A 24,542-nucleotide genomic window follows, 5' to 3' on the forward strand; every position below is an offset into this window, starting at 1 on the left:
CACTAAAACATGTACCATGTTCCTTATTTTGTAAAGTTCTCTGTTATTGCCAAATTTATTTACGAATATATTACAATATTAAACAACCCTCAACCGTGGCAAACTGTTCAATGTATACAGCAATGCAAAGGTCCAAGAATTACTAAGACATTTATGAAGACAAAAAATGAGGTAGGAAGAAATGTACTGTCACAATTCAACATTTATTTATAAAGCAAAAGTAACTAAGGCAGGGTAGTATTGGTTCATGTATTTCATACAGACAAAATGAACAGAATAAAAAATCCATAATTTGATCCATACATTTAAAGACACTTGGCTTATGACACAAATAGAACTGCAAAGCAGAGGGAAAGGACAGATCTTATAATAAAAGGTGCTAGAATAATTGAGTAGCCTTACGATAAAAAATAAAATTGGACCTTTACCTCATGCCTTTAAAAAAAAAAAAAAAGACTCCAGGTAGATCATAAGCCAAAGCATTAAGGGGAAAATATACTTATGACTTTGGTGGTAGGGAGAGCTTTCTTACACAAAATACAAAAGCACTAACCATAAAAAGGGAAAAACTGATAAATTCCTTATATAAGAATTTAAAACTTTTCTTAATAGAAAGGTGCTATTAAGAGAATGAAAATGAGAGATACAGGGTGAGAAAACATAATTGAAAGTCATATAACCCACGATGAGGTTATACTTAAAATGTTTAGTGAATAAGTATAAATTGGTAAGAAAAAGAGAATCCAACAGACAAAAGAAAAAAAAAAGAAAGAAAAAATAATTTTAACAGGCAGGTTCAGAAAGAAGAAATGCAAATAGCTATTAAACATGTGAAAAAGCCCTCATTCTCATTAGAAATCAGAGAACTGCAAATGAAAATTACCACAAAATACCAGATCCCATCCACTATATTGGCTAAAACGAAAACATTTGAGAATACAAGCATTAGTGAAGATGTAGAACAATGGGAGCATGTATACATAGTTGGTATAACTGTAAAGTGGCACTATCTCTTTTGGAAAAAGTATGGTAGTACCTTGCAAAGTTGTAAATACACAGATTCTATGACCCAGCAATGCACTCTTGGTTGTAAACGTTATGGAAATGTGGTACCAGGGAACATGGGTAAAAATATTTCTAGCAACATTGTTCCTAAAAACTCTAATATGCGGTTAACCCAAATGTCCATCAATGGCAAAAGGAATCAATAAATTGTGATATACTACAGTCACATACAATATAATAATATACTATTTGATTCCATTCACAAAAGGTCAAACACAGGCGAAACTAACTAATACTGTCAGGACACGTATGCAATGGTATAACCATGGAAATGAATTATAGCAAAAAATTGGCTAGACTATTCTGAAGATGAGGGGTTGATGCTACAACAAGTAGAGCCTGAAGGGGAAATTGTGGGGAGAGGCTGAGAGAAAGGGGCTGTAGGAAGCATGTGGGTGGGGACTGGGGTGAGGGAGATGTCTAAGGGAGAAGGGGGCGAAGAAGGATTACATGGGTGGGTGGCGACTGAGGGCACATGTGAGATGCAGGTAGGGAGGTGGAGGGGAGAAGGAGTGGAGACCTGGAAGCCACTGAGAAAGGGAGGATTTGGTGGCACCTAAACAAGCTGGGGAAGAGAGAATGCTGAGGGCTGGGAAGAACTGGGCTGGGGGTGCTCTGCCAGACAGTACAGGCTGCCACTGGAGTAGCATTCCTACCTTATCTCTAAGTGCCCGGCTAACTACAAAAACCTCCAAATGGCTCTGCCAGCTTCTTCCCCTGCCCCTTGAGCCTATTCTCAAACCACTAGTCAGAGGGATTCTGTTTAACTGTTTATGAGATCATGTCATTCCTTGCTCACCCCACCCACACTATTCTAATTGCTGTTCTCAAGGGTAATATACAGGGCCTTTGCACTTGTTTCTTTGCTGGGATTTATTTGTTACTTTCTCCTGGAGACATAGCTTGCTCTCTCATCTCTTCCAGGTTTTTACTCAATTGTCACTTTCTCATTAAGGTCTTCCAGAGAGTCTATCTAACTTTCCAATAATATCCCTCCCCCTCTACTTTTTTTTTTTTTAAGGGCGGCACCCACAACATGTGGAAGGTCCTAAGCTAGGGTTCAAATCGTAGCTGCAGCAGCTGGCCTACATGACAGTCACAGCAACGCAAGATTGAGCCAAAGCAACACAAGATCTGAGCCCCATCTGCAACCTGCACCACAGCTCATGGCAAAGCTGGATCCTTAACCCACAAGCAAGACCAGGGATCAAACCCACATCTTCATGGATCCTAGTTGGGCTTGTTACTGCTGAGCCACAATGGGAACTCCCCTCCCCCTCTACTTTATATTCTTTGCATAATATTTTTCTCACTAGTACCTATCCAGCACTGTGTACTCTCTGGCACTGTATACTTCAGTTACTTATTTGTCAGTCATCCTAACTTCCATTAGAATGTAAGCTCATGAGGGGTGGAGCTTAAGGGTGTTTTTCATGTTTGACTCCCTACTGCTTGGGAGAATGTCAGCATACACTAGCACTCACTAAATATTTGTTGAATGAATGAACAAAAGGATGAATGAACGAACCCATCCATCCAGTAATGAAAGCTAGAAACCGAGATACCTTTGGTTCTTCCATCTCCCTCACCCAGTTCTGTCCATTTAATGTCCTAAATGTCCCTCTACCCCTTGCTCTCCATCTATATTACCATCACTCCAGTTCAGAGCACTGTCATTTTTCACCCAGTTGATGGCAACGGATGCCTGACTCCTTTCTCTTGCTCTAGCCATGTCCCCATAAAATCCATCTTCCCCAGCTACTAGACTGATCTTTGTAAAACATGTTGGTCTCCTTCTAAAACTCTTCGAAGGCTCATCACACACAGACTACAACTCCAGCTCCACCGGGTGTGCAAGATCTAGCACACACCTTCCTTCCTCACCCTCCTTTGATTGCTCCCTGGCCACAATGTACAGAGAGGAAACACCAAACTGCTTTTTGCTCTGATGTGTTGTATCTATCTGTGGAACACTTGCCCATTCATCCAATGTTTGGAATGTTTTTCCACTTCTAACTTGAGCAAGTTAACAAATACCATCCTTTAGGGTCTCATTCAATGTTTGCCTCTCCCAGTCCTCATTACTGCCTCCTCCTGCAGGCTCTGTATCCTCCTCTGTGCTCCCATAACTTTCATACACATCTCTCATATGGCACTTACCACACTCCGTAATATTTAGAAGTACCTTCTACTGGAATCTGAGAGCCTTGAGGGCATCCTATTCGCCTCTGTATGCCTAATGCCTATCACCATGCCTGGCACAAGATGACGGGTGTTCAAAAAATATTTGGTGACTGAGTAAATGAACAAGTTATGCTATCTAAAGGAAAATAATTTTTATAATAATCAGTAAGTAAATTAGTAACATGCAACTTGCGTCACTTTTAAATACTCAGGCATTCAACATATGTCTTTTACAAATTCCATCTTTTGAGAAAGTAAAAAAAAAAAAATAGGCACAGAGCCCAGAAGAATCATTTTTAACATGTCTCTTATGGTCCTTTCATGCCCAGAAATTTGATTCTCTTTATTATAAATGCCTCAGGCACCAACAGATCATTTTTCTCATTTTTTGTTCAACTTTATCCCTTCACTAGTCTTCTCTCAGCCATAGTAAAGAACTTCCAGCAAGCCACCATAACCAAATGTAACATTCATTATAATGAGACAATATGGGAGAAATTCAATATATCTTATTTTAGACATTGACTAAATGGAGATTTTCTCAAGCAGTCTGCTGTGAAAATAATGGAAATTCACTGGGTTAGACTCAGCCTGGTAACAAGTGGAAAGAGGTCATTATATTCAGAGTACTAAATGCTCCTCTAGGTAGAATATACTTAGAATATACTTAAATACCACAGATATCAAAATAGAGATTTCCTCTAATAATTATCATATTTATTTTCTCCATTATCACTCAGAGAATTCTATGAAAATACAAGACTCATCAAAAAAATGACCTCATCTGTCGATTTGCAACCCATCAATCCTAAACTTGAAATTCTTTTGATAAAAGATTTCCTGGGTTATCTGGAGCTAAGGGCAAGGAATCAGAACAAGAGTTTTTCTACCCAATTATCTTCTCATTCACTGCCTATAGTTTCCCCAATCAAACAAAGCCAAGGTGAAAGGGCCAACTACAAAAAGCAGATCTGCCCTCTGTGTTTCTAGTTGGAAAAATGTATATATAGAAACCAGAATGAGCTCTGCTGTATGGAAACTATGGGGATGCCTCAAACAGACTTAGGTGATTTAACACCATGAACTGATTTTAAAATGCAATTTTTTTTAAACCAGGAGGAACATCAAAGCCAGATGTGGACAATTTGAAACACAAGTAGATGACAAGAACATAAATGAGTACAGAAGATTCTTGTTACAGTACTATTTAAAAATAAAGTTCAGACAAATACAACTTATTCAAGGATATATGAAGTTAATACTGATGTTTATTGAGTACCTATTATGATTATACCTGGTGTTAGGCATGATGATACAAAGATCATATGCTTAGAACCCAACAATGGACATTTAAACAAACATTTACATCATATATAATAGATGTAATATGACTGGCAAGCATAGGGAGAACAGTGTGGGGAGGGAGGAAAAGGTACTTTTACTTATTGTGCTTTGTATAAAAATCATATCTCCAGAGAAAGTCTCACTGTTAATGTATTCTCCATAGACTAGGCTGTGCTAGGTGAATATGCTGATCATTAAGCCATTTCTGACATACAAAAATAGTCATTTGACAAGTTTGAACCTATGAGTTTCAAAGCAAAGTTTCATTTATTTATTCCACAAATAATATTTGGTCATCATGTAGCAAGTGCAGGTAGCAGAGGAAGGGGGAGGAGGGAGAGCAGACAGCACCAACAGGGACTTAAGAGAAGCTAAGGACTACAGTTACCACTGAACCAAGTGTTTTTTTTTTTTTTTCTCCTTGCAGTTTCCCCTAAAGAGTGCCATAGACTCCAAGGACCCTGTATTTGTTCTTCCAGTAAACAGGCCATAGACTCTCTGTGAGAGCACCTGAAGCACAAGCAGAGTCTTGGGGAGGCAGGTACCCACAAATCCCTTGCTGGTAACTCACAGTCATAAGTCTGCTAATTGTCCCCCTTACTTACTCTCCTCTTCCTTCATAGTAATGACATCTGAATTTTGGCTAGACATCAACCATCTACAATAGACCAGTGTTCAGCTCCCTGCCAGGTATGGCAAGTATGAGTAAGTACTAGTTCATGGGAGGTCAGGGAGATAGACTGCAATTTCTGGAAAAGAAACTTGAACCGTGGTCATGTAGCCTCCTCATTCCCTTCTTCCTGCTGACTGGGGAAGTCCCTCCTTCCCCAGTTCCTATAGCTTTGTCTTTGCAAGAAGATCCTATGAATGCAATTATATAGTATGTAGTCTTTTGTGTCTGGTTTTTTTCACTTAGGATAATACCTTTGAGATTTGTCCACTTTGTGGTATATGTCAGGAGTTCATCACTGTTTTTGCTAGGTAATAATCCTTCATATGGAAGTAGCATAGCTCCTTCATCCCTTCCCCAGTTAAAGGCATTTGGCTTGCTTCCAGTTTTAGCAATTACAAATAAAAGCTGCTCTACATGTTCACTCATAGGTTTTTGTGTAAATATAGGTTTTCATTTTAAATGAGTAAATACCTAGCAGTAGGACTGTTGCATCATGTGGTAAGCACACGTTTATTAGCATAAAAACTGCAAGAATATTTAACAAAGTGTATCATTTTGTATTCCCAACAACAAAGAACGAGAATTCAAGTTGTTCCACATCTTTGTCAATATTTGGCATGGTCAGATTTTTTATTTTTGACTTTCTAATAAGTATGCATTTATATTCCATTATGGTTTAATTAGCTTTTCTCTAATGACCAACAATATTGAGCAATTTTTTGTCTTACTTGCCATACAACTTCTTTTGTGACTATTCAAATATTTCACTCCTTTTTAATTGGGCTGTTAGTGTCCTTATTATTAAGTAAACAAAGTATTTTATAAATCCTGAGAATTCTTTGTAGGTCTTGATACAAGTCCTTCATTAGGTATGTGAATCACAAATATTTTCTCCTAGTGGGAAGCCTGTCTCTTTATTGCTTTCGTGGTGTCTTCCAATGCGCAGAGCTCTTAATTTAAGAAAGTCCAAATTATCATTTTTTTCCTTTTAGGGGACTGTTCTGGTGTCTTCTTTAAGAAATTTTTGTCCGACCCAAGGTCATAAAGATTTTCTCCTATGTTGTCTTTCTCCGTGTTTTATAGTTTTCAGTTTCACACTTAGGTCAATGATCCATTTTGAGTTAATTTTTGTACAGGTCACAAGGTATGCTTCAAGGTTCATTTAATTTTGCATTTGGATATTCAATGGTTCCCACATCATTTATTCATAAAACTACTCTTTCTCCACTAAATTAACTTTGTATCTTTGTTGAAAATCAACTCACCATAGATGTATGTGCCTATTTCTGGATTCTCTATTCTGTTAATGTTTTTAGTAGATATGTATTTATTTTTAATAAGACATATTTTTAGTAAATAGATATTTTTAATAGATATATATTTTTTTAAATACTGGCTTTCCAACTCCAAGTTGTGGCTTCCTCTCTGAAATTACCTGGTCCTTGTAATTACAGTTTCCTAAAGTTATACTGCACAAATTCACTGTAAAATACAAACATCCCATACAATACATGTCACACCAAGCCTCCTCATTTGCAAAATATCTTGTGAGATGTTGTTATAACTTGCCACTGAAATACAGGCTCTCACTGTAAGGAGTTCAGTCTCTCTTCGACTTTGTAAAATAGACTCCAAAGCTGACAAATATGTTTTTTAAAACAAAGATATTTTCAGAGTAGGGCTACTTTGAATATATTACTTGGAACTAATGCATAGATTCATCAAATCCCCAAGCCCTGTGCAATTTCAATCAGCTACCTGCCAAGAGCCACAGATAACATAATATGGCTGCACAGAGGAAATACCATCTGCTTCTGTGACCAAAAATCACTCTAGTATCAATGCCTATGAGTCCTCAATGCTCTCTTGACTCTGCTGATATTACATCCATGGTTAACCACAGAGAACTTCTCTGTGAATGTCTCCAACTGCAGAGACTATAGGGCCCTGGGGCCCATCCAGGACTACAAGAGATTCATCAATAACACTGACTGTGCTGATGGAGCATGGCACAGTAGACTACACCAAGACATTCCTGCACAAATGCTCTAAATTGGCAGAAACTACTGAATCCTAGCCAGCTCCTGTGGTAAACTAAACATCCAAGTTGTCCCAATAACATTGTTATTTCCCTCTCCTCCTCTTGTCTCTCTGTCTTTTTGGCCACACCCATGGCAATGCAGAAGTTCCCAGGTCAAGGATTGAACCTCCACTACAGCAGTGATAATGCTGGATCCTTCACCTGTTGAACCACCAGGAACTCCACATTTGTTATTTTCTTGTTTGATCAAGGACACATATAACGTGAGGATTGTTAATGCCCAAGAAGAAACTTGTGGTGTCTCTCATTACCAAGGAACCTTGCCCCTCCACGATGGTGCCAGAAATATAAAAAGTAAATGACACTATGGACACCGAAAGATTGTTGCTATGTGGTAAAAGCATTCTTTCCCCTGTGTCTAGTCCCTCTGGCCATGTGACTAGAGGGTAAGATTTTTTTGGTCACCTCTTCCTTTGAGGAGTCATTCCTGGTTCTGACTCCTGCTCATCTTAACCTGCAGTCAGCACTCAGGCAACTTAGAATAGCATAGCAGGACCCAGACATCTGTGTCAGAGTTAATAGCTGTGTATGACAGAATCCACCCCAGTTAGTTTACAAAGGGAAGTTTTAATTACAGGGATTTAGAAAGTTCACAAAGCCTTTGGAAGGGTTTGAGGAGCAAGCTCTAGACTAAGTTTCCAGGAATAACATCCAGAACCACACATCACAGAGCTGCTCTGGCAAGGGAAGTTGCTGCCATCACCACTGACCCCAGAACATGCTGTCTTCGCTTGGGATCACACCAGCAAGAGGGATCTCTATGCCGTATCTGTCTCTTCACATAACTGTATTTCTCCTTACCTTTCATTTTAGTAGTTTGTTACGTGTCTTGGAATAATTTTCTTTGCATTTATCCATCTTAGAAGTTGGTTGAGTTTTGTGAAAGTGGATGCCATTCATCAAATTTGGTAAGCTCTTATGTGTTATCTCTTCAATACTGCCTCTATCTCATTCTCTCCTCTTTCTGGGACTTTAATTACATGTACATTAAACCTTTTTACTGTGTTCCATATCTCTCTTATGCTCTCTTCTATTCTGCTTATTTCATTATTTTTCTCTTTATGGGCTTCAGTTTAAATATCTTCCGTTGATCTTCAAGTTCATTAATTCTACTTTCTGATATGTCTGGTCTACTCTTAAAATCATTTAATGAGCTCTTAATTTTAGGTATTATATTTTGCATTTCTCAAAGGTCCATTTGATTCATTTTATACATTATATTTCACTACTGAAATATTCCATATTTTCATCCTTTTTGACCATCTTCCATTTCCTTTAACATATTAATCATAATTATTTTGTAGTTCTTATTTTTTAACAATAATACCTAGATCATTTCTGAGTCTGTTTTACTCCTTATTATCTATCAGTCACTTTTTCCATCACTTTGAATGTTTTGTAATTTTTGTTTTGGCTTGAACATTGTAAAGGAACTGTCATAGAGACACTAGGTCATATTATTTTTCTCTAATCAGTGTTGACTCTTTAGTCTGGATGGTAGTTAAATTTCCAAAAAATGTCCTAGATTGTGTTTATGCTTTTTTTTTTTGTCTTTTGTCTTTTTAGGACTGCACTGGCCGCACACAGAGATTCCCAGGCTAGGGGTTGAATCAGAGCTGTAGCCGCCAGCCTACACCACAGTGACAGCGACGCTAGATTGGAGCCACATCTGCGACCTACACCATAGCTCATGGCAACACCGGATCCTTAACCCACTGAGCGAGGCCAGGAGTCAAACCCACATCCTCATGGATGCTAGTTGGGTTCGTTAACCACTGAGCAATGATGGGAACGCCGTTGCTTTACTTTTACTTTTTTTAGGGTAGATCTGTTTCAGTTCTGTCCATAATCCTCGAATGCGTCCCACACCCCTAAGACATGACCTTTCTGAAGTTTCGACTGAGTGTCTAGAGTATTCAATAAGGTTTCTTCACATGGTCTAGGCTAAGATGCCAATACACCTCCTTAAAACTCTGTGACCCCTGAAATCTCTATTAAGCCCTCAGCCTTCCCATAGATGTTTTTTCTTGGCTTTTTGGTGTCTCACTTTGTGCATTCAGAGCTTACAAGCTGTCAAGTGTGACCCCTGAAATCTCTATTAAGCCCTCAGCCTTCCCATAGATGTTTTTTCTTGGCCTTTTGGTGTCTCACTTTGTGCATTCAGAGCTTACAAGCTGGCAAAGGACCCACAAGTTACTTTTTTTTTTTATTACTCAGATGAATTTATCACATCTGTAGTGTATAATGATCATAACAATCTGATTTCACAGGATTTCCATCCCATAACCCAAGCACATCCCCCCACCCCCCAAACTGTCTCCTCCGGAGACCATAAGTTTTTCAATGTCTGTGAGTCAGCATCTGTTCTGCAAAGAAGTTCAGTCTGTCCTTTTTTCAGATTCCACATGTCAGTGAAAGCATTGGATGTTGGTGTCTCATTGTATGGCTGAGTTCACTTAGCATGATAATTTCTAGGTCCATCCATGTTGCTAAAAATGCCAGTATTTCGTTCCTTTTAATGGCTGAGTAATATTCCATTGTGTATATGTACCACATCTTCTTGATCCACTCCTCTGTCAATGGACATTTAGGTTGTTTCCATGTCTTGGCTATTGCAAATAGTACTGCAGTGAACTTCAGAGTACATGTGTCTTTGCGAGTCATGGTTTTCTGTGGGTAGATGCCCAGAAGTGGGATTGCTGGATCAAATGGTAGTTCTATTTTTAGTTGTCTGAGGCATCTCCATACTGTTTTCCACAGTGGTTGCACCAATTTACAACCCCACCAACAGTGGAATAGGGTTTCTTTTTCTCCACACCCTCTCCAGCACTTACTGTTTGTAGACATTTTGATGATGGCCATTCTAGCTGGTGTAAGGTGATACCTCACGGTGGTTTTGATTTGCATTTCTCTAATAATGAGTGATGCTGAACATCTTTTCATGTGCTTTTTGGCCATCTGTATGTCTTCTTTGGAGAACTGTCTGTTTAGATCTTCTGCCCATTTTTGGATGGTGTTTGTTTTTTGGTATTGAGCTGCAGAAGGTGTTTATAAATTTTGGAGATTAATCCTTGTCAGTCGATTCACTTGCAAATATTTTCTCCCATTCTGTGGGATGTCTTTTCATCTTGTTTAGGGTTGCCTTTGCTGTGCAGAAACTTTTAAGTTTGATTAGGTCCCATTTGTTTATTTTCGTTTTTATTGTCAATGATCTAAGCGGTGGATCTGAGAAGATGTTGCTGTTGTTTATGTCAGAGAGTGTTTGGCCTGTGTTTTCCTCTAAAATTTTTATAGTGTCTGGTCTTATATCTAAGTCTTTAATCCATTTTGAGTTTATTTTTGGGTATGGTGTTAGGGAGTGTTCTAATTTCATTCTTTTCCATGTGGCTGTCCAGTTTTCCCAGCACCACTTATAGAACAAGTTGTCCTTTCTCCATTGTATATCCTTGCCTCCTTTGTCATAGATTAGTTGCCTGTAGGTGCGTGGGTCCCACAAGATACTTTTATATGCATTTTAGAGCCTCTTTATCTGCTGTTCCTTCATCTCTGGTACCATCCCCCAAGTTTCAGGTGCTTTTGCAGCCCAAACCCCAATATCTGCTTCCTTAATCTATCAAGATTACAATTTTCTTCTTGGGTTATTTCTCTCTCCACCTTACATTAATACATGATGTTGGGAAGAAATCTAGAGTGAATATAGGACTCACCTCCAAAGTTTTTCTTATTTCAAAAATCTTATCCATGCATTGCTTGTTCAATGCCTGCAAACACTTTTAAAATAATATTTTGTTCATTTTTTATAAATAACTGAAGTATCAGTTATTTATCATCACTGGAGTTGGAACTTAAAAGCTTTTTTTTTTTTTTTTTCTGGCCAGAGTGTGCAGTGGCTTGATGTGGGAACCTAGTTCCCAGACCAGGGATTGAAGCCAGACCACAGCAATGAAAGCATAGAGTCCTAACCACAAGATCACCAGGGAACTCCCCAAAACTCTATTCTGAATTAAATACCATTCACCTTCTGATTTGTGAGACCTAAGTGTAAGTCTATTCCCCCACAGCAAAGGGGGCTGTAATCTGTGGAGACAAGAGATTATGATAGGAGCTTATGCCATGAGAAATGATCACCATGTGGAAAGAGTGTTCAAGTGCTATTTATCCAAAAGAGTATCTTCTACCCCATCATTATCTGATTTCTCTAACTACTATGGCTTCTTGGTTAGGCCATTCATCAGATAGAGATGGGAAATAGGGGCACAAAGGCAGGATAAAATGGAGAAGAAAACCAAGCACTTGGTAACCCTGTTCATGCCTGAAATATACCTCTGATTTACAGGTTACCAGGTTTTCTTTTTAAAGCCACATGTGACTATAAACATACTCAATGTTGACAATTAAATCCTATACTTCACTTCTTAATGACTTTGCACATCCACATGCTTGTTTCTACAGCAAGATTCCTCATAAATAAGGTAGAAAGAAGGTAGTGAAAATAGTACTATTTCAAGAGATATTAAGAAGGAAAAAAAATGCCTAAGGCTCACTACATACTTCAACAAAGGTTACTCAGCACCAAGTGTGTTCCAATCACTGAAAAATCTGTTTCAGGGGAGGTGCTGCAGGGGTAGAGGAGTGGGAGGGGGTGTAAGTTATACTAAAGACAAATAAGATGGGATTCCTGCTTGTAGCTGCATAGGGGATATAGATTTTTCAGTGTGCTAGAACCACTGGCAAGTTGGGGTTATTTACAAGGGAGAAGAGTAGACTGAATCTAGACAAAGACTCAAGGAAGTCTTCCTGTCGCAGACATTTGAGTTGAATTTTGAAGGTGAGTGAGACTTAACCAAAGGAAGGTAAGAGAGGCATTCCAGACAAATCCAACAAAGGCAGGAACAAAGGCACAGGGTCAGGGAACAAAATGTTGGACAATGCTATAGCAGAGGGAGATGGGGAGTGAATTATGAAGAGTTTGTACGTTTAAACTATAAAGTATGAAATCAAGAAAGGAGGCTGGGAAGGGAGCCATGTTACTGAGAACATGGAAAGCCATGATAGGAAGTTTGGGCATTATTGTAAGCAAAGAGGTGCCACTGAGGACTTGTCATCAAGATATGGAACAACTCAAATAACCAGAATGCTCTTAGATAGAGCACCCTACCTACAGTTTAAGAGAAAGCTTACAGAAGTGCAAGATGTAAAGCATAGCCTTTAGAAGGCTGCTGAAAGAGTTCAGGAACAATGGCCAAGGACCAGTGATGGAAAGGAAAGGGTAAATAGAGAGTAAGAGAGAAAATTTTCCAAAGTTGTTAAGTTGCTATGAGGCTGAGGGAATAGAGGAAGCTAAGAAAAGTTTTAAGAAAGAAGTACAAATTTACTAGGGGAAAACAGAGATTTCTATTTTGGACACTGAGTTTGAGGCATCTGTAAACTTCTAGGTTGGTATAACCAGTATGTAATTGTATAAATGAAGTTCAAAAGAGAGTAGTTCAGAGTTGGGGAAAAAAAGATTTGAGAGTAATCAGCATATAAAGGTAGGGAAAATCATAAGAGGGACGGGGAGTCAGTGAAGTAGAGAGAAGAGAGAAGAGCAAGGACAGAAACCTGGAGGACAGTGGTGGTGTAGGAGGGGCAGAATGACAAATATACAGGTAGGCTGAGAATTGCTTTAAGATATGACAAAGTGGGAGTTCCCTGGTTGCCTAGCAGTTAAGGATTTGGCATTGTCAGTGCTGTGGCTCATCCCTGGCCCCGGAATTTCTGCATGCATGGAGGCTGCAAAAAAAAAAAAAATACATACACACACACACACACACATATATATGGCAAAGCGAATAATGTTTTTGAAACTGAAGGAGTGAAGATTGTCCAGCGTGAGTATCAACAATGAGAAAAGAAGTAGAGAGGTCCACTAGGATTAGGATGGAAGCACATTGACTAGATTGGGTAACATGGAAGTCACTGGTCATTTTGGAGGGAGGAGAGGATCTTAGTAGAGTAGAAATGTCAGAAGTCCTGAAGAAAAAATAACCTAGATCATTTGTTCAAAAGGTTGATTTCAAAAGAAAGGGTAGAGAACAGGGACGGCCCAGGAATGGGCGATGGCTGAGAGGAATACCCCAAAGAGTAAGAACAAGAGAGAAAATAAGGAGAGAGGATAATCAGTGGAACCCAGTTTCTAAAGCGGTTGGATGGGTCAGAGTTCCAAACATCAGTGGGAAGGACTAGGCATGAATGTGTAGAAGATACTGCATTCTGCATCAAGAGGAAATTGGGGGACTAGCTGGAGGCTGAAAGACACAGGGTGGTGGAGGCAGGAGTTGGGAGTTGACTTCACACCTCTATGACTTCATTTTATTGATGAAATTGGAAGCGGATCATCTCCTGGGAGTTGGGCAGGGAGGGTGCATGATTTTAGGTAAAAGTCTTATAAGGACAGGTGATCCTTTGAAACAGAGACAGGGGGAATCGGAAGAACTGGTAAACTAAGGACAAGACTGAGAGTTTTCAGGTGGACATTTCATTGAGAGTCCAGATAAGACGACTTTCCCTTAGTAGCACTTGGCCACCCAGCAAGGACACAGAGAAAGTCAACTGTGAGAAAGGCCTGGGAATGAGGCTCCCAGCCTCTCCAAGGACAGACAAGGAAGTGAAACGATCAAGTACACAACTAACAGAGTGGTCTAGGCTAGTGCTGGGGAGGGGCCGGTTGTCTAGGAAAAGTTAGAGGACCAAAAGGCAGATTTGGTGGGCTCAGGAAGATAGCTTGGCTCCCCTGATTTCCTCTCACTCCCTAAAATCATCAACTTGCTACAGCAGCCACTACTGAGAGAAAGCCAAAATAAAACAGAGAGAGAGGGAGAGAACTCATTATTTCAAAATTCCTTTAACTCTTTTCTTAAAGATATGCACCATCTAAATCAGTCCCCCAAGGCCCTTTTAAATTCCAAGACTAAGAACAAAATTATGGTTAAATGTTTAACTAATGTTTTTTATAGCTAGCATGTTGGTTTTAGAAAGGTCAAATTTATGATACAATGAAGTCATATTTTTCACATTCTGTGAGCCTATTTTATAGCACATTGGGGCTCATAGTATAATAAATATCTTCTATTATTTTGTAAGATTTTTGTATGCAAAGTTGGGTAGGGCAGAGATAATATTAAATTTCAAGTCAAATGAGCCGGCGTAAACCTTAGGCAGATCATTTTATCTTTTAGGAATTCAGCTTTTGGACTTGTAAAAGGAAGAATAGGGATAAATCTCCAAGTTTCCTTTCAAGTTAAAAAAAAAAAACCATGAGCAGACTTTAATATTTTTAATTACTACAAAATGACACAGTTACCCCTTTTCTTTTATGAGATATTTTTGGTCCTAGCTATAATTTATTGAGCCTCAGTCCTTGACCAGAACTCAAACTCCAACAATAGCACTGTCTTTATGGGAAATAGAATCCATTTTACCACAATTTACTTTATGTTCCAATTTCTCCACTCTCTGCTCACATTTAATCTTTGGAGGTTTCTTTTCCAAAAGTTCAGAGATATTTGTTCACCGACTCATGACCACGGATTTCTCATGGGACTTCGTAATATTTTGCCTCCACTGAACCTAGCCTCTTATTTCCTGGGTGAGAGCCCTTGTACATTTTAACTTAGATTTGTCATTGAGGGGAATATCAGAAAATGTCTAAAAAGCATCTATTCAAATGCCTGAGATGTTGGGGTCACTCCACAGAGCATTCCTGGATGACATGATGTGTGGGAAAAATCAAAAACATCTGTCTGCCATTCAGATGTTTCTCTTGTCACTTGGTGAAAATTAAGGAGAACCCATGGCTCACTCCTGGGTTACAGAGGGTCCCACAGTCACTTTAAGTCACGAAATACAGTCCTGGATTTTCCATTGTGGCTCAGCGGGTTAAGGACTTGACATAGTCTCTGTGAGGGTTCAATCCCTGGCCTTGCTCAGTGGGTTAAGGATCTGGCATTGCTGTAAGCTGCTGCATACGTCACAGATGCAGCTAAGATCCCATGTTGGGTGGTTGTGGCGTAGGCCTCAGCTTTGGCTTGGATTTGACCCCCTAGTCAGGGGACTTCCATATGCCCCAGGTGCAGCCATAAAAAGAAACAAAAAAATTAAATTGTCCAATTCCTAGAGATTAGTCAACTTTTCACTCTTTATTCAGCAAGACAATATTTCCTTTCATTCCTTAGATGATTAGACCATCAGAGTCCACAAGTGGGAGGGAAAAGGGGAGGACAGCAAAGTTCTCATTAGACTGGTGACTGATGTTGTTCCCAGTAAACCTGGCAGGTACTTAATGCTGACCCTTGCCCTCCTATCAGTTTTATTTCCTGGTCTGTTCCTAAAAATATTCCCCATATATATTTTCCCTTTAGCAGCTTCTCTTCCACTTTCAGGTTTTCATTTCTTGTTGTTCCACCCCACTGTTTTGGGTGGAGCCTAAACCTCTTGCAGGAGCCTTGTGGGGCGGAAAAACCTCAGGCAGGATCCCTTTGAAAATGACCCCATGCCACAAGCCAGTGATTTCTTAACTAGGGCACATAAGAGATTAAAAAATAGTATTTCATTGGGACCTTCCAAAAAGCTAGAAAGAATGTCGCTCCCCCTTTAACCACAAGAAAAAGCTGAATAGCCTACAGCATCAAAACTTTTCTTGAATCCATCAGAGAGCAGAGGTCTCAGGGTGATAAGCTAACCCGAGATTTAAAGAAAGGTGGATGCCTCCAAGAAAAGAGGCCATGAAAAGAGGCCAAGAAAAGAGGCTTACCTGAGGCAGAGCCCCTGGGAAAGACAAGGCCATTGTAGAAGGGATAAGATTGTAGGCAAAACCCTGTGATGATTCCATAGTTACATGTGAACAATTTGCTGCTGTGGCAGAGTGTGAGCTTATGTACAGAATCCACAGAAGCTACAGACACAAGGGGAATTTATACTCTTTCACAGGCTTTTCTCTACAAACCTCACAGAATGCTCCCAAGAAAGATCGGGGTCAGGGTAGCAGAAGAAGCCTCCTACAGTCTTGCAAATCTGTGAGATAGGAACAAAGCCCTCAGGAACAAAAAGCGCTGTGGGTGGGGAGGGATGCAGAGCTGCAAACCCACCAGGGTGCAAGTGTAGACCCTTTACAGCAGGGGAAAGGGAACAAAGAAGCCCTCTTCTCCTGAGAAGGAGGGGGAAGCTCTCTTTCTCTCTCACAAGAATAGTAAGATCTGAGGTAAGTCTGGAGTTTTCCACAGAAAAGAAGGCACAGTCACTGAGCAGATTCTAGCTCCAAGACCCAGGCACATGGATCTTGCCTAAGACTGAGGCTGAACCAGGAAAGCAGAATAGTTCTTCCCCTATCAGGCTAGCAAGTGGCTGGTAAGAATCTACCACAAGGGAAGGAACAAGAGCATCACAACTCTCCCTGGGGCACAGGCTCCCAGGAAAAGCCCACCCCCACCATAAGCAAAGTAACACTAATTTCCAAAACCTGAACACAAGTGGTGAATGGATAGACTGTAATAAACCCATATCATGGAATACTACACAGCAATAAAAGGGAAAAAAAACTGTTGATATATACAACAATATGGCTGGATCTCAAAGGTATTATGCAAAGTGAAAAAAGCCAGACTCAAAAGAGTACAAACTATATGGTTATATTTACATGACACTCTGGAATAGGCAAAACTATAGGGACACAGATCAGTAGCTGCCAAAGCCTGAAGGTGGGTGACGTGTTGACTACAAAGAGGCATGAAGTGTTATTGAAGGTGATGGAAAATTCTGTATCTTGATTGTGGGGGTCATTACATGTCAGCATGAATGACAACAGAATTTCATTAAAATTAGGAAGGTTAGTCCATCAAAATACAACATTAAGAGAGTGAAGAAACAAGTTACAGATATGGAGAAAAAAAATAGAACTTGCATAATAGCATATATAAAGAACATACAAATGAATAAGGGTAAAAACAGACAATGGAATAGAAAAATGGGCAAAAGACCTAAGTGGACATTTCATGAAAGAGGATATTCAAATGGCCAATATACATAAGAAAAGCTGCTCAACACCTTTATTCTAAATGCAGATGAAAAGCATGAGGTGCCACCACAGGTCCACCGGATCAGCTAAAATTAAAGACTGGCAATGCTACCAGTGCTGGTGAGGATATGGGGCATCTGAAAATCTGGAAAACGATTTGGTAGTATTTACTAAGGCGAAACAGACATGAGCCTTATGATCCAGCAATTCCACTCCCATAGTATTTATCCAATAGCTAATGAGTACATGTGACATGTTTAAGAATGTTCACAGCACCATTATCCTAAATAGAAAAATCCTAGAAGCAACTCAAATTTCTACCAACCAGAGAACATACAAATACACTGTGGCGTACGTATACAACGAAACACTACTTAGCTTTAAGAAGAACAAATAATTCTAACATTTAACAAGGATGAAACTCACAGATATGATGAGTGAAAAAAGAACAAGAGACTATATACTGTATGAATTGATTTATATGAAATTCACAAATAAGCAAAACTAATCTATGGTGATGAATTCAGAATAGTAGTTATGGGTGGGACTAATACATACTGAGAAGAGGCACAAGGGAGCTCTGTTTTTTTTCTGGTCATACCCTCAGCATGCAGAAGTTCTTTGGCCAGAGATTGAACCTGTACCACAGCAATAACCTGAGCCAAGTAATAACAATGACAGATCCTTAACCCACTGAGCCACCAGGGAACTCCATGAAAGAACCTTCTGAGCTGTCTGTATATTGATCTCAGTAGTATTTCCAAGAGGTAGCATATTTTTATAAATTCATCCAAGAGCACACTTAATGTTCTGTACACTTTATTGCATATCACCTACAGCACAGCTCAAGGGCTAATGATAATGTGTACAAAATGAATATAAACAGACTAGGCATTTGTAAGGACTTGTTGCGGTCCCTGACTCCCCAGTGTTTCTTAGCAGCTGCAGATGAAGAAGAAACACAAATTAGCTCTGTAGCCCATGGCAGATCAGGCTTGATACAGCTTCCATTGCTTTTAGGTTCCAAGCTCATGCAAAGTCAAAGGAAATATCTTTTTGTTTAAAAGAAGGCAGAGCAGGCATTTTTCCTGTAATATTTTTAAGTGGAGACATTTGTTTCTATATGCTATTAATTCCCGTAATGCAACTTCTGCTAGGTTGTTTTTTTTCTATCAAGCAAATAAAATTTCTTGTTGCTCCATCATCCTCCTACAACATCATTTATCAATAAATCAAAATTTATACACCTTACTGTAGGTATGTTTTACCTCGATGCAATTTATTTATTTTTATTTTATGGCTGCACTTATAGCATATGGAAGTTCCTGGGCCAGGGATTCTATAGCTGTGACATGCATACTAGATACTTTAACCTATTGCGCCAGGCCAGGGACTGAACCTGCACCTCTATATCAACCTGAACTGCTGCAATTAGATTTTTAACCCACTGTGCCACAGCAGGACTCCAACTCCAATACAATTTACTTTCGATGACCCTGCCAACACTCCTGAAGAGGCCTTATCCACAGGATCTGCCAGGACTCATGCACCTGTGACCAATCTGGGGGATGAAGTTACTCCCAAAGCAGCAGCTACTCTTGTTTTCAGTTCTGCCACTGAGGCATTTCCTCTATCTCCCTGTGAGCATCAAACACCAGTCATCAAGCCTCTGACTATAAGGGTTCTCTGCTCAGTTCTCCAAGGCACCCAGAGGCCCTTCACTGGGTCTGAGCAGGAAGAAAACCCCATCCGCTCCCCTCTCACTTTGTTGAGGGCTCATGGACAGCCCATCAAGCTCCCCCCAGTGTTTCTCTTCACAAGCCCTCCCTAATCTTCACAACTTGACCCTTATTCTTACATCTTTAATGTGAATGAGGTCCACGAGTCTGAACCAGTGTCAGACATTTACCTGATAATTATGCTCTGCATTTTCATCCAGCACCTCACTCTCATGTACAGCATTTGTGGTTGAGACTGGATATCCTCAATCAAAACATCAATATTAACCTCCTGTTATAGTAGCTTCAGGTTGAGCCGTATGAAATTATTTATTGATTGCTCACAATCTTTGACCTGAAAGAACTGCATTCTCATGTGGTTCACCTAACAATTTTATTCAAAATAGGCTTCTTAGAGAAAGTGGACTGTAGGTTGGAACTGCACAAAAGGGAAAAATGGATTCTTAGATGAATCCCCAGACAAATACTGAAACACCTTCTGCAAAGCATCTCACCTTGGCTTTCAGATCAGCACACACTTCCTGTTGCTTTTTCCTGTCCTTCGCCAACATGCTTTCCATTTCATGAGCTGTACAGGCCTCAGCCAGTGTCAGCACAGCCTTCTGTATAAAGTCTCTCCTATTCTTATGCCAATTTGACATCAGGATCTTTCGCTGCTCCTTAGCAAAGCGATACTGGTCACAATATTTCTCATGTTCGACCTAAAAAGATAATGGATGGTGAACACTCATGAAATTGAGCCTATACTTTATGTCAATGTTACAAAAGTGAAAAAATGAATTGCAACCAATGATTTTGAAAAATTAGGGACAAACATCATAATAGTAAATGCAACAACCAGGACCACGTACCAGTCCCAGAATTCTGAGCAACTGGTAACTGAGGACCAGTCATTTAATGTTTTTCTTTTTTTCCTGTTAGTTTTATTTATTTATTTATTGAAGTATGGTTGATTAACAATGTTGTGTTAATTTCTGTTGCACAGTGAAGTGCTTCTGATACACACACACATAGACTTTTTAAAAATATTCTTTTCTATTATGGTTTATCATAGGATATTGAAAATAGTTCCCTGTGGTATTCAGTAGAATCTTGTTTTTTAAAATATTTTTAAGTTCTTATATAGGATGGAGTCAGGCCAGGTTGCCCTAAAACAATTTCTAACTCTATATGGCAATGAACCTATGAGCGGAAAACATTATTTCCCCTACATATAATTTCAAAAATACTCCATCTTCAAATTAGTTTGGTATATTAACAATGAATGAAGTGCTTCGGTTAGACATGTGCCAATAAACATTACAATAACCCTAAAAACTCAGTTTGCCCTGATTATTGAAACATCTAAACTTGAAGTCATTCTAGCAATGACCTTAGCCCTTCCCATCCCACACTCCTGAGGGGCATGACGTTCTAACACAGGTACCAATAGTTCCTGCTGACAGAGAATCCAACCCTGGGAGGGAAAGAAAGGGAGAGTAGTTTGAAAAATCTTTGTAGGTGATTCCGAAATACTCCATATATAAATGTATGTCTCCTAAAATTGAGATTCAGTGACCTAAATAATTCTTTTTTTTTTTTTTTTTGGCCAGTAGACCACATCTCTGAATTTGATTCATTATTTAACCCCTAAGTGATTTGAGAAAAGAAGCCAGCAAGCAGGATAAGGTTGTTTCACCTAAAATAATAACTTGGGTATTGTTAATTAAGTACATAAGGAAACAGGCTATTGCCTTTACTTAAACCAAATATCAGCTACTAAAATCTTTTTTGTAAACTTCTTAACTTTGTTCTTCAAAGCCAAGAATATGCTAAAGCCTGTCAACTATTAAGAAAGGAAGTATACACCATGCAGAAATGCATACTAATCATCCCAATGTAAGAAGCACATGTAAAAATCTTTAACATATTAATAGCAGGCAAACACAAAATCCGCAGAGGTAAAAATGACAGCTGGTCACAGAAGCAAACAGAATCAATAGGGAATAAAAAGAAAGAACTAATTTAATAAATTAAGATATTGGTATAATCTAGAATGAATTAGTATATAACTTTTTTACATGACAGGTATTTGCTATAAAGGTCAGAATTAAATTATTGTTGGTGGGGAGTAGGGGTGGGAGAGGATGGGAGAGGTTTGTCATATTAGCTGTGTGCCTTTGCTTCAGTTTCTTCACCTGAAAAGTCAGGATAACCATAGTAAAGTACTGTCATCCACAGTTGCAGGAGTTTACACATGACTGACAGAGGATAAACTCTGTACACATGTTGGTATTATTACTTGCTTGGCTTAAAACCATTACAAAAATACAGAGTATGTGATAATAGTTTATCATTTGGCCCATTTAAAATGTAAGAACCTATGCATATTTGTTTACATGTTTTAAAGTGAGTTACTGGGAAATTCACTGGTGACATGGTAACTCCTGTTTCCTTGTCTTTGTGGTCTTATCCACTAAGGAACGAAACCATAATTTCCCAGGCCTTTCTCAGGGAAATTTCAGCCTTGATGCTGAGTTCTGAATCTGGGGCATTTTTTGTTTCAGACCTGTCTAGGGGATCAAATGGGGTTGTGATGGGGATGGTGTAGGTAGGCACCAGCTCCCCAGGCAAGGGCTGGCTTCCCCTGACTAGAAGGAGTGAGGTGTGGCCGACTGTGTGAATAGAAGAGCAGGCATCCCAATTTCAGGTAAGACCCAGAGATGGCAGGACCTGTGAGATGGGCAGGTGAATTTACAGACACTTAGAGGTCAAATATCAGGAAAGCAACCCAGGAGGCCATGGAGAAGCTCTCACGGGCAAGGAAGCCACGAAGAGTAATGTAGCCTGAGGGGTCTCTCATCCTTTTAGGCATCATACTTCTTGAAAACTCTCAAAGTATACTCAAAGTATAACCCTATTATTTTCTGGAGTGTAAAAAATATAATTTTAGAGCACCATTTAAGTATACACACACACATTGCTTAATAATTATCAACCACTAAAACAATTTAATTTGCTAGCATATAGCATCCAGCACTCACCAAATCATGCCTTGATTTGTGAGGAAAATATCTCTGTAACATGTCCAGATACAGAGTCCTTCTGCCACAGAGATTCCCAGGATACTGATCCAGAATAGCCTGGTAAAGCCAGTGGTCTTCATCACTTAATTGGTAGTTTCTGGAAGCAACAAAAATGTCACAACATACTGTTAAGCAATCGTGGAGGTTGAGTGACCTCGAACTGTTTAAGCTGTTAGCAAATGATAATGACTACATAAAATGAAGTCTTAAAAAAAAAAAAAAAACACATTAGCCAAGTTAAATGTCTACCATAGAAAAGGTTCTGAATTCAAACACAGTGGTGGTTTCAATTTGGTCTTGCCATGAGTTCCAGGCATAATTCGAAGTTTGCCAATGAGACATAATAGTTTAAATATATTTTTCTGTCTTTCCTATAACAATATCTTAAAAATCATGACCAATACATGAAATAAACGAACACTGGAAAATAAATTACTAAGCATACTGATTAAAAAGGAATTTTGCTAATTCACCAAAGTCCGTATTTCTAGATTGGAGGAAAATACAAATGTAGACAAGTCAAATGAACAATTACACAAAAGAAACTAAGGCCTGAGGAAGGCCCTTATTAAGGTTTGACTTTTAAAAGTCAGTCTAAAATTATCTTTTACTGCACCTTCTCAACCACTTGCTTTGTGGGATAAGACTAAATATTGGTAGTATAAAGATAACCAATGGCATTACATTTCAGATCATTAAAGTAATCGCTTGTGACAGAATCTCATCAGGTCACTTTCACAGTAACATGTCCACCATGCTCCAAAATACCTTTCTTCATTCAGAACACTCCTAGGTGCTGGCCTGGTTTGCATCCCATAGAAAGTATTAGCAAAGCCCTATGCAGAGTGAAAAGGTTGCAATATCGGCTTGAACTCTAGACTGAATTAATGTCTTTTTATTATTCTGAGTTTATTTGCATGTCATTATTTCTGTTTAATAAGTTGGAATAATGAAATACAGATGCAATCAGAGGGAATATTATTAGCAACAAATATTTCTTTGATCCAAGATAGAGACTTGCCATTGTTTATTTCTCCCATATCAATGGTCTTCTACTTTAAAATTAATTGTGAAATTTAAAGAATTTTTATATGTCTTCTATGCCCGTGAAAAATATTTGATAAGTTAGATTAATAAAAACCACTTTAAACCAGTGATACTAATGGGAAACCTACTGTCCTCATCCAAGTTACCCAGCTTCTGTAAACATTCCATTATTTTGCTAAGCAGAAAGAAAAAAAATCTTTTTCAAAAAAGATAACCTTCTCTAACAGCTCTACAATAAGAAGAAAAATGGGTTGGAAGTGTTCCATCAGGAAGAAGCAAACTTTACACTTCTTCCATATGACATAATAATCTATTGGAGAGAAAGAATCTGAGATGAGTTCATTCATGGAACACATTGAGTGTTTGGGTTCTGTCTGATTCAGTTATGCATGTATAGAAACTGAAGTCTTCTGCAAATAAAGCATCTCAAGTAGGAGTTTTAAGGCTGGAGAAAGGCTTGCCTGAATGTACTTGGCATTTAAAAAGCCCTCAAGTCTTCATGCACAATAGCTCAGGTCCTCTCTCAAGGAACTCATTTCATTCATGATAACATAAGTGCATTTTAATAACAGAGCTAGCCACAGAAATTCTCTACACAGCAGGCGACCGAAAAAAAGGGAATAACCCCAAAGCCCACGACGTCATTAATGCTTTAAAACTTGTTCTGTAATCAAAGGAACTTGAATACAGTTTGAATTTCCATCTTTATTTGATTACAAATGTGCATGTGGAGATGGGGATGGACGAGGGTATCTGCTGCAGAAAAGGAAGTGACAGAATCTAGGTCCAATGAATTCTGTTCTTTTCAACTGTCATTTACCTACATAAAGGATGCTGTTGCTGCCATGCTAGATCACCTGAAAGAGCTCAAATTCTTTTTATCAAGATGCTTCACAGATGCACTTTCCAAGAACTGTCCTGGGTGAGGAACTGCTTCACCTAGGAGGTTACTCTACCACCCAATTTTGAGAGCCAAGCCCAACCAATAAGTGGGTGTGCAGAAGGCCAGCCCACTTCCCTCAAGGTGAGACCAACTCCGTGATGCAGTCCATGCTTTCAAGTTTCACCATGGGTGCAAACAGTGGCATGTTTCCACTGAGATCTTCTGCACAGATATTTTCCCTCCTTCCTCCTGCCTCCCTTCCCATCCTTCCCCTGAGAGCGCTGCCCAACAAATTGTTTGTTCTGAGAGTTCCCATCATGGCTCAGTGGAAACAAATAAGACTAGTATCCATTAGGATGTAGGTTCAATCCCTGGCCTTGCTCAGTAGGT

The 24,542-nt window shown here is 39.2% G+C and overlaps 1 protein-coding gene across 1 annotated transcript in view; it reads right to left on the bottom strand.

Annotated features, from left to right (window-relative positions):
- The window catches only part of CCDC148 (coiled-coil domain containing 148), a 278,930-nt gene that overhangs the window by 118,049 nt on the left and 136,339 nt on the right, over positions 1–24,542 (bottom strand). Inside the window, exons 10-11 of the mRNA XM_047772670.1 lie at positions 22,181–22,319; positions 19,652–19,858 (exon numbers count right to left, since the gene is read on the bottom strand). Of these exons, the coding sequence (XP_047628626.1) occupies positions 19,652–19,858; positions 22,181–22,319 (346 nt within the window). The remainder of the gene's footprint in view (positions 1–19,651; positions 19,859–22,180; positions 22,320–24,542) is intronic.

This window comes from Phacochoerus africanus, chromosome 3 (assembly GCF_016906955.1).
Source record: "Phacochoerus africanus isolate WHEZ1 chromosome 3, ROS_Pafr_v1, whole genome shotgun sequence".
NCBI lineage: Eukaryota > Metazoa > Chordata > Mammalia > Artiodactyla > Suidae > Phacochoerus > Phacochoerus africanus.